Source organism: Megascapheus bottae, chromosome 38, assembly GCF_031878675.1.
Source record: "Megascapheus bottae isolate mThoBot1 chromosome 38, mThoBot2.hap1, whole genome shotgun sequence".
Taxonomy (NCBI): Eukaryota; Metazoa; Chordata; class Mammalia; order Rodentia; family Geomyidae; genus Megascapheus; species Megascapheus bottae.
In genome coordinates this window covers 300,292-315,063 of record NC_143546.1, presented here as the reverse complement: position 1 = coordinate 315,063, position 14,772 = coordinate 300,292, and the positions used below count along the sequence as shown (strand labels likewise).

General features: G+C 44.6%; 1 protein-coding gene and 1 long non-coding RNA gene across 2 annotated transcripts in view; one reads left to right on the top strand and one right to left on the bottom strand.

Annotated features, from left to right (window-relative positions):
- Positions 1–6,938, bottom strand: part of Dtwd2 (DTW motif tRNA-uridine aminocarboxypropyltransferase 2) — a 43,152-nt gene extending 36,214 nt beyond the window's left edge. The window contains exon 1 of the mRNA XM_090325405.1: positions 6,691–6,938. Coding sequence (XP_090181531.1) covers positions 6,691–6,938 — 248 coding nt within the window. The remainder of the gene's footprint in view (positions 1–6,690) is intronic.
- Positions 6,939–7,110: 172 nt separating this feature from the next.
- Positions 7,111–14,428, top strand: LOC150041795 (uncharacterized). Its single transcript, XR_016533707.1, has 3 exons — positions 7,111–7,260; positions 10,869–11,263; positions 13,603–14,428. It is a non-coding gene; the product is annotated as an uncharacterized LOC150041795 (long non-coding RNA).
- Positions 14,429–14,772: the final 344 nt, after the last annotated feature.

The window sequence follows — 14,772 nt, the reverse complement described above, 5'->3', positions numbered from 1 at the left end:
ACCCTGGGGGATTTTTATATTATTTAAATCGAGACTTAAATTCTTTACCATTCATATAGATTATGGGGCTAGGAGTGTAACTCAGTAGGACAGCATTTGCCTCGCACACACTTTGGTTCTAGGTTCAACCACTAGCACCAGAAAAAAAGTACTAAGTAAACTAATAAGTAAAAGCTGAAAGAACTTCAAAAAATTTAGTTACCTTTAATGAGGAATTTACCATTCATCACAGCCTTTCATTCATAAAACAACACTTCTCTAACTTTCATCTACAATCAAATACAGAACTCATAGCTGGCCATGAACAGAACTGTAGTAACACAACTGGAGAGGCTGAGACAGAAGATAAGGGATTCCAGGCCAGCCTGGGCTATATAGTAAAACCTGTCTCAAAACAAAGAGCTCGTATCAAAAAGAAACTTGGTGGGATGGGTTTGTAGCTCAGTGGCAGAGAACTTGATTAATATTCACAAAGCCTGGGTTCAATTTCTAATACATAAAGAGTGGAAGAGAGAAAGCAAAGGAGAAGAGAGGCAGAGAGAGGAAGGGAAAAAAAAACAAGAAGAACAGGAGGGAGAGGAAGAGGGGAGGAGGAGAGAAATCTGGCAATGCCTCTATATCATCAGAAGTTACAGGGTACAATAGGATGTTAGAATATGATTGCCACCTAAAGAATTCAGCCATCAGTTAAGACCAAGAGTTTATCATCTGTAGAAAGAAACAGAAATAGTAGCTATCAAATTATGTTTGCCTACAACTATGTATACAGTGTGTTCTGCTCATTTATTTTCTCCTTTGGTACACTGTAACTCTGCGGCTTTTTTTTTTTTCTTTTCTTTTCTTTTCCGTAATCCTGGGGCTAGGCTCTATCCCTGAACTTCTTTTGGTCAAGATAACTGCTCTACCACATTAGCCCACAATGCCACTTCCTTCTTTTTTGAGTAGTTTATTGCAGACAATACTCTCACAGACTTTCCAGCCAGAGTTGGTTTGGAACCACCATCCTCAGATCTCAGCCTCCTGAGTAGCTAAGATTACAGGTGTTAGCCTGCAATTGTGTGGCTTTTATCTTGCCTTTTCATAGTTCACTATTTGTTTCCTTGAGACAGTCTCACTATATAGTCTACACTGGCTTTAAACTCTGCCTGCCTTGCCTCCAAAGATATGCATCACCACACCTGATTTTCTTTACACAGTATAGGATTAAGACAGAATTTTTAAAATACACCTATTTTCTTGTTTGTTTTGTCAATCAAGAGGCTTAAACACAGGGTCTGGGCACTGTCCCTGAGCTCTTCAGCTCAAAGTTATTGCCCTACCCCTGGACTGGGCATTGGCCCTAAGCAATTCAAGCTCAAGGCTACTGCCCTACCCCTTGAGCCACAGGGCCACTTCCAGTTTTCTAGTGGTTAATTAGAGATAAGAGTCTCATGGACTTTAGTGCCCATGCTGGCTTTGAACCTCAATCCTCAGATCTCAGCCTCCTGAGTAGCCAGGATTACAGACGTGAGCCACCACACCCGGCTACACTTCATTTTCTTGTCCTTGACTCTTAGGGCAGTCAAGGTAGAGACTAGTGGTAGAGTGCTTACCTAGCATGCCTAAAGGCCCAATTTCGATTCCTCGGTACCATAGACATAGAAAAGCTGGACGTGGTGCTGTAGCTCAACTGGCAGAGCACTAGCCTTGAGGAAAAAGCCCAAGGACAGTTCTCAGGTCCTGAGTTCAAGCTCCAGGACTGGCAAAAAAAAAAAAAAAAAGAGCTGCAGAAAATACTACTTAAAATCGCAGTCTGTCTTATGTATCAAATGAAAATATATGACTAAAAGCACTTTTTAAGTTATTCTCTTTAGATGACAATAAATTCTAGACAAGATTATTTCTTGAATATATTACCCAAACCCACAAGGACTAGAATGTGAATTATTAATTTAAGGCAAATAAACTTACAGAATTAATGTGCTTTGATGTTCTTTGAAGAAACTTCCCTCCAAGGGTAAATAATGTAATTTCATATTTTTCTTGAGGAAAATAAACCAAACATTTAGAAAGTTCTACTGTGGCTTTGAAAACTGGCCACTCCTCTTTAGAGACTTAATTAAGATTAAGGAAATCTTCCCTCTTTAAACATGATTAACCTGCACAGTGGTTTATATCTCTTAGCTTTGCACATGTAGGAATGAAGTACTTCAAAGAATAAACATTTTCTATAAATAGGAAAGAACTTAAAATCTTTCTCTTAAGAATATGGGCCTGGAGTTTGGCCTAGGGGTAGAGTGCCTTGCCTAGCATGCACGAAGACCTGGGTTCGATTCCTTGGTACCACATACATAGAAAAAGCCAGAAGTGGTGCAGTGGCTCAGGGTAGAACACTGCCTTGAGGAAAAAAGAATACACTTAACTTTCAGAATCCTTAATTTTTTCCTCTAAAAAGTACCCCAAAATCTAGATGACTTCAAGTGTACAGAGAGTTTGTCTGATAGTGTTCAACACTGCTTCCAGTTCAACAGTTACAATGATCCAACCTGACTGTCCTGAGAACTACCATTTCTCACCTTTCCCTACAGCATGTACCAATGATATACACTGGGTGTCAGGAAGACAGCTACAACAGTGCTCCTGACACCTGGCATGGAGATACCAGGGCTTGTGCAGGGCTGGCACTGCACCACACAGGAGCTAAGCAGAATGACGGCACACTGTACAGACCTGCACAGACCATGCCCACTTGGGCATGCTGAAACATCTCCCACTCTCACAGCCAGAAACCTCACCTTGGTGTATATCAAGATTTTTAGCTTTTTGCCACTGATTTAAAGGCTGGTAAATATAAGTTTAAAAGGAAACGTTCATAACCAGGCAGCCTGGCTCACATCTATACTCCTAACTTCTCAAGAGGCTGACATCAAGGGTGTCAGTTCAAAGCCAGTCCAGGCAGCAAAGTTTGCGAGACTCTTTATCTCCAATTAGCTACCAAAAAAAGCCTGAAGTAGAGCTATGTCTCAAATACTAGAGTGATAGATTTGAGCAGAGAAGCTAAAGAACAATATCTAGGCCCTGAGTTCAAGCCCCAAGCCCAGTCCAAAACGGGGGCGGGGGGAGGGAGTGGGGGAGGGGAATTGAGGGAGAGAGGAAAGAAGGAAGATTTATGGGCTACAATAAAAGAAAAACAACAGTTATTATCAACACTAGAAAGGTAAAGGTACTCGAACAGATATCATATATAAAGTACCTGGACTTGTGCCTGAGAAGTTATACTGAGTTTGTACTTCCTGAACAAAACCAATTCTTGAACTCCCTAGGCAATTATCCTTATGTGTTCAAAAAATGAATATTATTCAAGTCAATGGCCAAATTATAAGTTACCCATCACACAAATCCAAGAATGCATTTTAAAAGCTACTGTAAGCACAAATATAAAGAAGTTCACCAGCAAATATAAAATTCAGCAGCTGAATAAAATAAAAATATAATACAATAATATCTAAATAATATTTAAATATCCCCCATCATTCTAGAAATGTACACTACCCAATTAAAGCAAAAATGCATAGCATACCAACAAGGAGGCTATCTTTATTTTTTAAAAATTGTAACTATCTCTGAAACAGGATATGAATTACTTTTTAAAACTATATACTCCACTTTTATTTTACTTTATGTCTGTTTTTGGTTTAAACTCAGGGCCTAGGCACTGTCCCAAGGCTAATGCTCTACCACTTTGAGCCACAGCATCACTTCCAGTTTTCTGTTGTTAAGGTGGAGATAAGAGTTGCACAGACTTTCCTGCCCTAGCTAGTTTTGAACCACTATTCTCAGATCTCAGCATCCTGAGTAGTTAGAATTACAGGGGTGAGGCACCAGCACCCAGACAAATACAGTATTTATAATTAATAGTCATATCATAGTAGTTTACATGGTAAAGCTCAAGCGTGTGTGAATTTATATTTAAAACACATTTCTTTCAGTATCCTATTGAGGCATTTTCAAATGCTTTAAAACTATCCTCCACCCCCTACAACTTTCATTCCCACATCCTATTATGCAAATGTACAAGACTTACACCACTTCAGTGGGAAAGTGCCTGATAAACCTGTGGCACATTGAAAGAATTGAAGTCACACGCATCACCACATGAACGTTATGCTGTAAATGAGCACCCCACGTGGGATGTGGGGTGGCTGAGTCTGCAGGTCCACTGTCAGGCAAACTACAGGCTGTTAGCCAAAAAAATATCCACATTCAAAACGTAGAAGACAGAGCCTACTGAATGGGTATTACTTCTGCCCTACTGTCAAGTTGAAAAGTTGTAAGCCAAGACCATAATAAGCCGGAGGTCATCTGTACAGAATGTCTAGAAAATTTAAAAATATCCTTACACTCAAGTAGTCAGGCCCCTTAGAAAGGTCAAGATGTCCACCCTCGGGTACTCCACGCACCAGGGGATGATGACATTGTTGTGTCCTTCCAGTTCCGCTTTCTGGAACATTTTTCTCCTGGATCCTCTTCACTATCGAATCGCAGACTAATGCTCTCTCCATCCTGGGAGTGTGACTCTGAGTGGAGATCAAAAACCATTCTCTTCCTGTCACAGTGCCAGGCCATTCCCAGGCTCAGCTGGCATCCATGAGTTTGGATCCATAAAGGTAAAGAATTAAGAGGCAGAGGAGCCAGAGGCAGAGAAAACCGGCAAGAGATCTTCGTGGGGTCCTCCAACTCCTTTGGCCTTTCCTGAGGGTAGTTGTTTTTTACGATGCTCCTCCTCTAAAGTCCTCCCCCACGGTTGGCACTGAAAGCTTAACAGTTTGTGCCCACTCAGACCCAGCTCTTTTCCCCTACTGAGCATTATGGAAAAAACCAGCACCATGTCCAGCATTTTTCTATCTCTATCTCCCTCACAGTCCTCCTTCATTTCCCTCACTTCTGTAATACACTTTGCAGGGTTGAAACAACATAGCCAACCAACGACTGGCTCCTCGAAAACCCTGAGCCAGCACAGACCTTTTCTCTTGAAGGCCTAGGGAGTTTGTCAAAGTAGGGCACAACATTTTTTTTTACCCCCCTCCCTCAATCATAGGGCTTGAACTCAGGGCCTGAGCACTGTCTCCTTGGACTTTTCTCAAAGCTAGGGCTCTACCACTTGAGCCACAGCACCACTTCCAGCTTTTTTCTATGACTGTGGTAGGGAAGAATCAAACCCTGGTTTTCCTGTATGCTAGGCAAGCATTCTACCACTAGGCCAAACTCCCGGCCTCCAGACCGACCATTCTTGTACCTCAGTGGATGTCTTTCTGTCACTCTGTGGACATTCTGTAACTCTGTCACTCCATGGACTTCCTGTCACTCCGTGGATGTTCTCCTGTCACTCCGTAGACCGTCTCCTGTCAGTTTCCTGTCACTCCATGGACATTATCACTCCATGGATGTTCTCGCTCCATGGATCGTCTCCTGTCCTCCGTGGACGGTCTCCTGTCACCAGTGGACGTTCTGTCACTCCGGGGTCTGTCTCCTGTCACTCCGAGGACAGTCTCCTGTCACCCGTGGACGTTCTGTCACTCCGTGGACGGTCTCCTGTCACCGGTGGACGGTCTCCTGTCACCCGTGGACGGTCTCCTGTCACCGGTGGATGGTCTCCTGTCACTCCGGGGACAGTCTCCTGTCACCCGTGGACATTCTGTCACTCCGTGGACGTTCTGTCACTCCGTGGATGGTCTCCTGTCACCGGTGGACGGTCTCCTGTCACCGGTGGATGGTCTCCTGTCACCTGTGGATGGTCTCCTGTCACCAGTGGCCAGTCTCCTGTCACTCCGGGGACAGTCTCCTGTCACGCGTGGACGTTCTGTCACTCTGTGGACGGTCTCCTGTCACCCATGGACGTTCTGTCACTCCGTGGACGGTCTCCTGTCACTCCGTGGACGTTCTGTCACTCCGTGGACGGTCTCCTGTCACCGGTGGACGGTCTCCTGTCACCCGTGGACCGTCTCCTGTCACTCCGTGGACGCTGTCACTCCTGGGTCCGTCTCCTGTCACCAGTGGACAGTCTCCTGTCACCCATGGACCGTCTCCTGTCACTCCGTGGACGCTGTCACTCCTGGGTCCATCTCCTGTCACCGGTGGACGGTCTCCTGTCACCCGTGGACGTCCTGTCACTCCGGGGTCCATCTCCTGTCACTCCGTGGACGGCTTCCTGTCACCTGTGGACCGTCTCCTGTCATTCCGTGGACGCTGTCACTCCTGGGTCCGTCTCTTGTCACCGGTGGACGGTGTCCTGTCACTCCGGGGACAGTGTCCTGTCACCCGTGGACGTTCTGTCACCGGTGGACGGTCTCCTGTCACTCCGTGGACGCTGTCACTCCTGGGTCCGTCTCCTGTCACCGGTGGACAGTGTCCTGTCACCCGTGGACGTCCTGTCACCGGTGGACGGTCTCCTGTCTCTCCGGGGACGCTGTCACTCCGTGGACGTTCTGTCCCTCACCGGTCCCCGGCGCGTGTCCTCCACGTCGCCTGACCCCCTCACACCACCACGGCTGCACACGCGGGGCTCGCGGAGGAGGCGCCCCGCCGCGCAGGCGGGCAGGCGGGCGGGCTGGCGGAGGGAGCCGCGAGCTCCCTGGGGGCCCGGCCGTCCAGGGCCGCCCGCCCGGCGCCGCCCCCGCCCCGCGCCGCTCCCCCCCGGCCGCCCGCGCTCACCCGCAGCCGCCGCACTCGGGCCTGCGCTCCGCGGGCTCGGCCGGCAGCTCCCACAGCCCGGCCGTCTCCGCGTCCTCCGTCGGCTCCCGCGCCGGGCGCCTCGAGGCCCCGGAGTCCCGGAGCGCCGGCGCCTCCTCCTGCGGCTCCATGCCGGGCGCGGAGGCTCCGCGGCCGCCGGGTGGCGCCAGGCGCTGAGGAAAGCGGCGCCCGCGCCACGCACCGGCCACGCACGCGCGCTGCGTACGCATGCACGCCGCACGCACGCCCCACGCACGCCCGGGGGCGCGGCTCCGCGGAGGCCCCGCCCACAGACGCCCCGCCCACCGGCCCGCGGTCCGGCAGGCCGGAAATCCGGTTCGCTCGCGCAGGCCGTGGGCGGGGCTTCCCCCGGAAGGCCTAGCCAGCCCGGAAGCGCCTAGCCCTTGCCCAAGAAAACTTGAATAATCATCCTCAGGGGTCATCTTCTCTAACTTCACAGCCTGGGTGCCGGGGCCTACGGACAGCAAATTGGGGTTCCTGAAATAGGGGGCAGGGACTGGAAAAAATAGAAGAGAGAGGTCTGCAGCCCAGGTAAAGACTGCCGCCTGGTTTATTCTCAACTCCAGACTTAGATCCCTTCTTGAAACCAGGGAACTTCCAGGTGTTACATTCATATGGTAAAATCTCAGGTCATTTAAACAGAATAAGGCCAGAAAACAATAAGACAGTAACGCCATTGTCTGATGCAAATCAAGGTACAGTTTGATTCCACTCTGGCTCCCAACGCCTGGGGATTTTAAGTGATCGGTGAAAAGGTAGGACGGAGAGGTCGTGGGGACACGCGGAAGGAGACCTCACTTAGGAACGGGAGGAAGTGTTCTGGGAATGACCGCCTCCCCCGCGCTCAGACCCGTGGTCCGGGAATCGAAAACACACCTAGCCGGGGCGTGAACCCCAGGTGGCCACAGCCCGAGCCCTGACCGGTCCTGAAGCAACCCGTGGTTCGAAGTGACCCAACAGCCCGCCGGGTGACGGTGACTATGGAACTCCCCTCGACAAGCTGGGGTAAAACCTCTGTTCGCGGCCTCCTGGCGTGGCGGGGGCGCAGAGGTCCTAGGTGGAGCGCATCAGAAACGACCCCCTTGCTTCTTTGCTCTGACTCCGGCCTCGGGTGGCTCTTTCGGGGTCCTAGGAATTGGGGTCCAACACCATCCCAGGCCACTATCACACGCTTCCCTCCCGGCTCTGGAAAGTTCCGTGTGAAGGTACTGTCATAGGCAGAAGGGCAGCATGAGGGTCTTTTGAAACACAAGTTGGGAAATGACGGCTAGTTCAGGATGAGTGGGAGTCCAGTGCACACACAAGTGAGGGGAATCAGACCCCGGGGATACGCTGAATTTTGTGACAGTGCCAACCTAGAGATGACAACAAAGCCTTGGCCAGGCCTCCCCGGGGAGAGGCCTGAGTCAGAGCAGCATTATAACAGGTTTCCGGCCGCAGCACCTGGTAGCACCTCAAGCCCTGGATGCTCTTTCTGAAACTATAACTCAGGTTTATGTAACACATTGCAATGCGCAAAACCCCTTTACCAATATTATTTTGCTTCTGTTCTTCCCACCAGCTCTTCAGTGGATAAAATAGATGTTACCATCTGTATTTGATGGATGGTGGGGGGGGGGGGGATAACAGTCTGTGAAAATGAGGCGATATGTCCAAATTACTGTGACCTACTTTTCAAGGCGATGTTTGAAAACTTTCCCCAGCCTCCGTCTATCAGAAAATGCCATTCCGTCCTCCTACACGGTTAGGTAGTCATTTATTAATAGTTTTCCCAATTTTCTAAGGTACAGAATGATGGTTTAACGTGGTTACTCATGTTTTACATGTTTAAATTCATGTAATTTCATCATATAATTATATCATAAAGACCTAAGATTAGAATCTCTATTTCCCGAATTGCCATTTTTCAACTAATCCATTAAACATTGGCTGATGGTTCATCCGAATATATCTTTAATGTCATTTCTTATAAAAGCAACTGTATAAATTACCTTGAGCTAAAATCCAAATATACCCAGCACAGATTCTCTTCAGAATGCTTACATTTCAGTTTCTCACAAGTTTTACTCTGCTTTCAACTTTCCAAAAAGTTAATGGTTCTACTGTACAAGTGACAGAAATATTTTTAAATTTCTTGCAGAAGGAAGTTTTAAAATCACAAAATTGCAAATGCAGATGTGGCTATTACTGAAAAAGAGGAAGTTCAAAAACAAACTAAGCATTCAAATACTGTTAAAATATCAGATGTTGGAACGCATGAGCTCTTGAGGTGATAGTTGCTTGTGGGAAATTTACATTTTACATTCTAGAGACCTATTCTACACAATGACTCTATTCATTGGAAATGTCATTATGTGGGCATATGGTGGATGATTTGTTTTATTTATTTTAGAAGAGCTGTGGGTGAGTTTAAGAATAGCCCAGTGAATAACAGGCTGAAACGTTTTTCTGAGTACTGTGTTCCTCTTCTAAAATGTATTTTAACTGTATTTTGGGGGGTAATTTTTGGTACTGGGGATCAAACCCAGGGAGTTTAACTTGCTAGGCAAGTCCTTTGCCACTGAGCTACATCTCAGCCCTAAAATATCTTTTTATGTAAAAAAAAAAATCATTCCCTGGGTGCTGGTGATTCATGCCTGTCACCTTAGCTACTCAGAGGCACTGAGATCTGAGGATCACAGTTCAAAGCCAGCCTGGCGGCCAAAGTCCACAAGACTCTTATCTCTAGTTGACCACCATAAAACCAGAAGTGGGGCTGTAGCTCAAAGTGCTGGCTTTGAGCAAAAAAAAAAAATCTCAGGGACAGTACACAGGCCCTGAGCTCAAGCCCCACAACTAACAACAACAAAAAGCATTCATTCTTAGACTCAAATAATAGCTTTTGAATACAGGTCACAGGATTACAATTTAATGTGGTAACACATCAGCAGATAGTAATTTTGGCTCTAAGTATACAGTTAAAGTCTCGATTTGTTACTTGCCTTTGGAAAGTCATTTCTACAAAAACAAACCATATAATAGCCAACATTGACTTGGTAAAGCAAGCTGATAGTTAAAAAGACTGAAAAGTTTACATTTTTCTATGCATGTATTCAGTCAGAGTAGAATTATTCTAAGACAAGATGATGAAGAATGCAAGAAGTATATGCAATCCAAAATAGTCTGTAACACTCAAAAAACATTTAGAAATGAGTGTCAATATTAGTATTTTATATTAATATTTCAAAATTAGTATTATATTTGAAAGTTCTTAACTTATAAAAAAGCAATATTACATATCCTGAAGATCTGACACAAGAATCAAGTTTTCTATTTTGTTTTTCAACTATAATATTTTCAAGCTAAATTCAAAATTTTTCAAGGTTTTCCCCAAAATTTCACCTTTTCAAGCCAAAAATTCCCAATGCAGAGCCTAAAATCAGTCCTGCTCTGAAGTCCTGACTCACCCAGCCTCAAGTCAGCCTCATCCCCAAGAACGGCAGCTCTGGTTCCCCCGCCTGGCTCCCAGCTTTGGAAACAGAGCTGTCTTCCTTCAGGGTGGTTCAAAAGTTCTTTGATGATTTTCTTAACAGGTTCCCAGCATCTAACCTGGATCTTCTAGTGGGAAATTTGGTCTCATTCTCTCTATACCCACAGAGGAGGGAAGCCTTGAGACCTGCCTCCTCTGTGCTCCTCCATGCAGCCAGAGCCTGCGTCACTCACATGAGCATTAGCAACTCTTTCTCTGCCAGGTCATCCCATGTCACCTAGCTGACCCCTCCTGTGACCACTTGGCTTGCTCATCACAGCTACCTGTGCCTTTATTCCCTAAAGACTACCTTCTGCGAGTCAGGGCAAGATTAAGAATTGTTAGCCTGGAGTACAAACTGAGACCACTGACATATTTGGTTTGGCATACTCATTGTTCAAAATGTTCAAATTTACTTGTGCTTAGGCCAGCCCTTCGTATCATGCCTGTCCTTTTACTGATTTATCTGTCTGAACTTGAAATCACTTGAGTTAGATTCTTAGGGAGAGAGCCCCTCCCTCCATTCTCCAACCATTTCAGCAAAATGTCTAATTTCAAGTCTAAGTCCTTCTTGACTTGCTGACCCCATCTGGAATTAATGAATTCACTGTGTGAAATGACATCATTTCAGATGTTGAAAAAGAAAGATGGAGAAGCCACACGTCTCAACGCCACTCTAGAATTACTGGCTTTCCCTACACTCCTTCGAATCACAGCTACTCTTTGAAGAAACCTAAAAAAAGAAATTCTCCAGAAGAGGGAAGCAAAGAACCCAGATTTCCCCCAATATACCAAGCCTACCTATTGATGCCAGTATTTACTGGATGAATTGATGCATTTGAAATAACAATTCCAAGTACAGATGTTAATTCTGCAACCAGTCCAAGAACAGTGAGCCCTGGCGCCTTCAGAAAGTACAAAAAGCCCCATGCCCACATCCACAAAGAATCCATTCCTGTATTCCAGCAGCAAGACGGCACGGTGCAGACTTTAGCAATACATTTCCTACTCCCCATTTAGGAAATGGTAGGTACAGCCTTCCTTTTTCTTTCTTTAGCTCTGCATGCACCCTGTAATTGAACCTATCAATAAAACCAGTGCTAATATTGAAGTTATTTTATGATAAAATAAAATTAAATGATAAAATATAGCTATGAGGAAGTAAAACTTATTCTCTTGCTAAATACGAGCTGTATTTCCCTGTCTACAGGTAGCTTATTCTTTTGTTAATGTTACCTTAACTTTGAACTTGTGTGTTGGTAATTTTTACAAGACCATTTCTTGGCAGTTGGGTTCAGTAGGGCAGATGAATGGAGAAATGAAGGGATGCTTGGTTTCTTTAGACAAAGATTTAAGTTCTTTTAAATAAGTATTTAAGGATATAAATCAGCCAGCACTGTGGCTTAAGGCCTGCAATCCAGGAAACTCAGGAGGCTGAGATTTGAGGATCTCAGTTCCAAGGCAGCTGGAACAGACAAATTTAGTCTCATCTCCATTTATACAACATAGAAATGCCAGAACTACAACCACTATGGAAAGCAGTATGGCAGTTCCTCAAAAGACTAAACATAGAGCTCACGTATGACCCAGCAATTCCACTGCTGGGCATTTACCCAAATGACCACAAACAAAGACATACAACTATGTTCCTTGCAGCACTATTTACCATACAAAGGATATGGAACCAACCCAGATGTCCCTCAGTAGATGACTGAATCAACAAGATGTGGTATTTATACACAATGGAATTCTATGCTGCCATCAGAAAGAACGACATTGTAAGGAAATGGAAAGACTTAGAAAAAATCATATTAAGTGAAGTAAGCCAGACCCAAAGGATCATAGGCTCAACAGTTTCCCTCATTTGTAATAATTAGTGCAGAGCTAGGACTCTCCTAGCAGAGGATAACAATAGCTAAAACCCTGGATACATGAGGCCATGTAGGATGAGGCTGAATGCAAGGACCTCCAGGATATGGAAACAAGAGCTTAATTATGAGTGACTGTTGTTACTGTACTATGTTTTGGGGATTTTTTTCTCTTGTGGTGCCCTTTGGTTAATCTCATATTGTTACAGTGTCAGACTTTGCTACCTGGTATATTATATATATTTTACTTGTTTATTTGAAATAAGAGGAGGGAAAAAGATTAGGGGAAAAGATGGGGGGAGGGAAGTAGGGACAAAAACATAAGAAGGGTATCAATGTGTGAGAAATGATGCACCTTCTATCTGGCGAATATAACTGTAACCCCCTATACATTAAAATAAAAAAATTTAAAAAGATTTTACTTGAGTTAAAAAAAATGCCAGAACTACAGACATGGCTCAAGTGGTAGAGCACCATCCAGGAGCAAAAGAATCTGAATGAGAACTGAAGGCCCTGATTTCAAGACTGCGATGACAAGCTTGAAACATTCACTGAAATGTTTTTATTTCACTTTCTTATAATACACATCACACTGCACAAGAACATGGTATATTTCATTTATTCAAGTTACATTATTTGAGTGTTAACAGGGCTTATGCAGGGCTTATACATCGTTTCTTTACAATGTATCCCTAAGTACCTTATAGCTTTTGTTGATGTTGCGAATGGATTTTATAAATCTTTAATAGCACTGTTACTGGCATTCTCTCCCCTGTTCAGGAAATGCATTATAGATGAACAAGTATGACTTTTAGAGTCAGATGAACGCAGGAGCTCTACTTACTAGCAATGTAATCTTGGGCTTTCAGTCCCTCTGAAGGTCGGGACTCTCATTTAAAAAAAAATAGGAGTCATAATGTCTTAGCTATAGCATTACTGTCAAAATGTTTTTTTAATGTTGTTCCTCAAAAAAAAGAGACCTCAATAACAAAGTAAGCATTCATTGAGAGGGAATGAGATTGTGTGTGAGTGTGGCCAAGGGCATAGACATACCCAGTAGGAAATTCTCTTCATACCATAGCAGTAGAATTTGACTCAGTATAAACGGAAATAGCAGTGTTAGGAACACTCCGCCAAGTTAGAGAAAAACATTGCTAGTCTCTTGGGCAAAAAAAAATCCTATGTTGTCGGTTTACAATTGAATCATAGGCTTTTCAAAGATCCAGCCTCAGAACATATAGAATACCTTGGATGGTCATGAGCCTCCTTGTTCATTTTTATAGAAGAAGCTAAATATGAATTTTAGGTTTATTGACTTTTCCTACTACTATGATAAGACATGGAAAGCGTTCTTAAATAGGTTAAAAATAAATTACTGTGTGCTATTTTTCAGCAGAGCAAATATCATAGGAAATGAGTGTACAAAATAAGAAAGAGAAAGTGGGGGTGGTTGGCAATGGTTCTAATTTTGCTTTTTTTTTTTTTTCTTCCACACAGACACAAACACCTTCAGAGAGCATCAAGGCCTAACCATGCACTAATACTTCCCAGCTTCACAGCAACTGGAAAGTCAGCTTCTTCTTCAGCTCTCACCCTCAATGTTTATTCCCAGAAAACACTTTTCCAAGACACTCTTGAGTCCAAGATACTACTATGAATAAGAGAAGTGCATTGAGTTCTCTTGGCCTGGACCTACAGTGAGAAGCATTTTATATCATGACCAGGTGTGCAAGTACTCATTTGTGAACAAATAAGGAGCCTGTTTAAATGCAGGCCTGCTCATGTACCCCCTCAAGGTTAGCACCATCCAGTGCCTTCCCAGTTGACTCAGGTGAGGAACACAAGGCCTCCTCTGCACTAGATCCCTCATCTGACCCCCACCCAACCTGGCTCCCTCCTCTGTCCTTCCTCGCTCTCCTCTCCTGCAGTCACATCAGTCCTGATTTTGTTTCTAACAGCCAGAATATTCCTTTTTTCCAGACTATTGTCTTCCAGTAGCCACATAGCTTACCCTGTCAAATCTTTGAGGTCTTTAATCCATATCCTAGGACCTTTCTTGCCTCCCTACTTTTTATAAAATGTCAACATCTGTCCTTCACCATTTTATATACATCATACTTTCCAACCCTTTTCTAACACAAAGTCTGTTTTTCTATATCATTTTTTTTGCCAGTCCTGAGCTTGGGCTCAGGGCCTGAGCACGGTCCCTGGATTTTCTCAAAGCTAGAGCTCTACCACTTGAGCCACAGCACCACTTCTGGCTTTTTGCTATGTATGTGGTACCAAGGAATCGAACCTGGGTCTTCATGCATGCTAGGCAAGCACTCTACCACTAGGCCAAACCCCCAGCCCCTTTCTTTATCATTTCTATTTCTTATTTATTTCTTCATTTAATCTGTCATGGGGCTTGAACTTGGGGCTTGGGCACTGTCCCTGAGCTCTTTTGCTCAAGGCTAGTACTCTACCACTCTTACCCCAGCTCCACGTCTTGTTTTCTGGTGATTCTTTGGACATAAGAGTAGCACAGATTTTCCTGCTGTGGCTAGTTTTGAAACACATTCCTTATATTTCAGTCTCCTGAATTGCTGGGATTTACATATGTGTTATTTACTCTATAGCTTCTGTTATTTCTTTTACGGAAGTTGTGCTGCTCTTAAAGCCACTAGA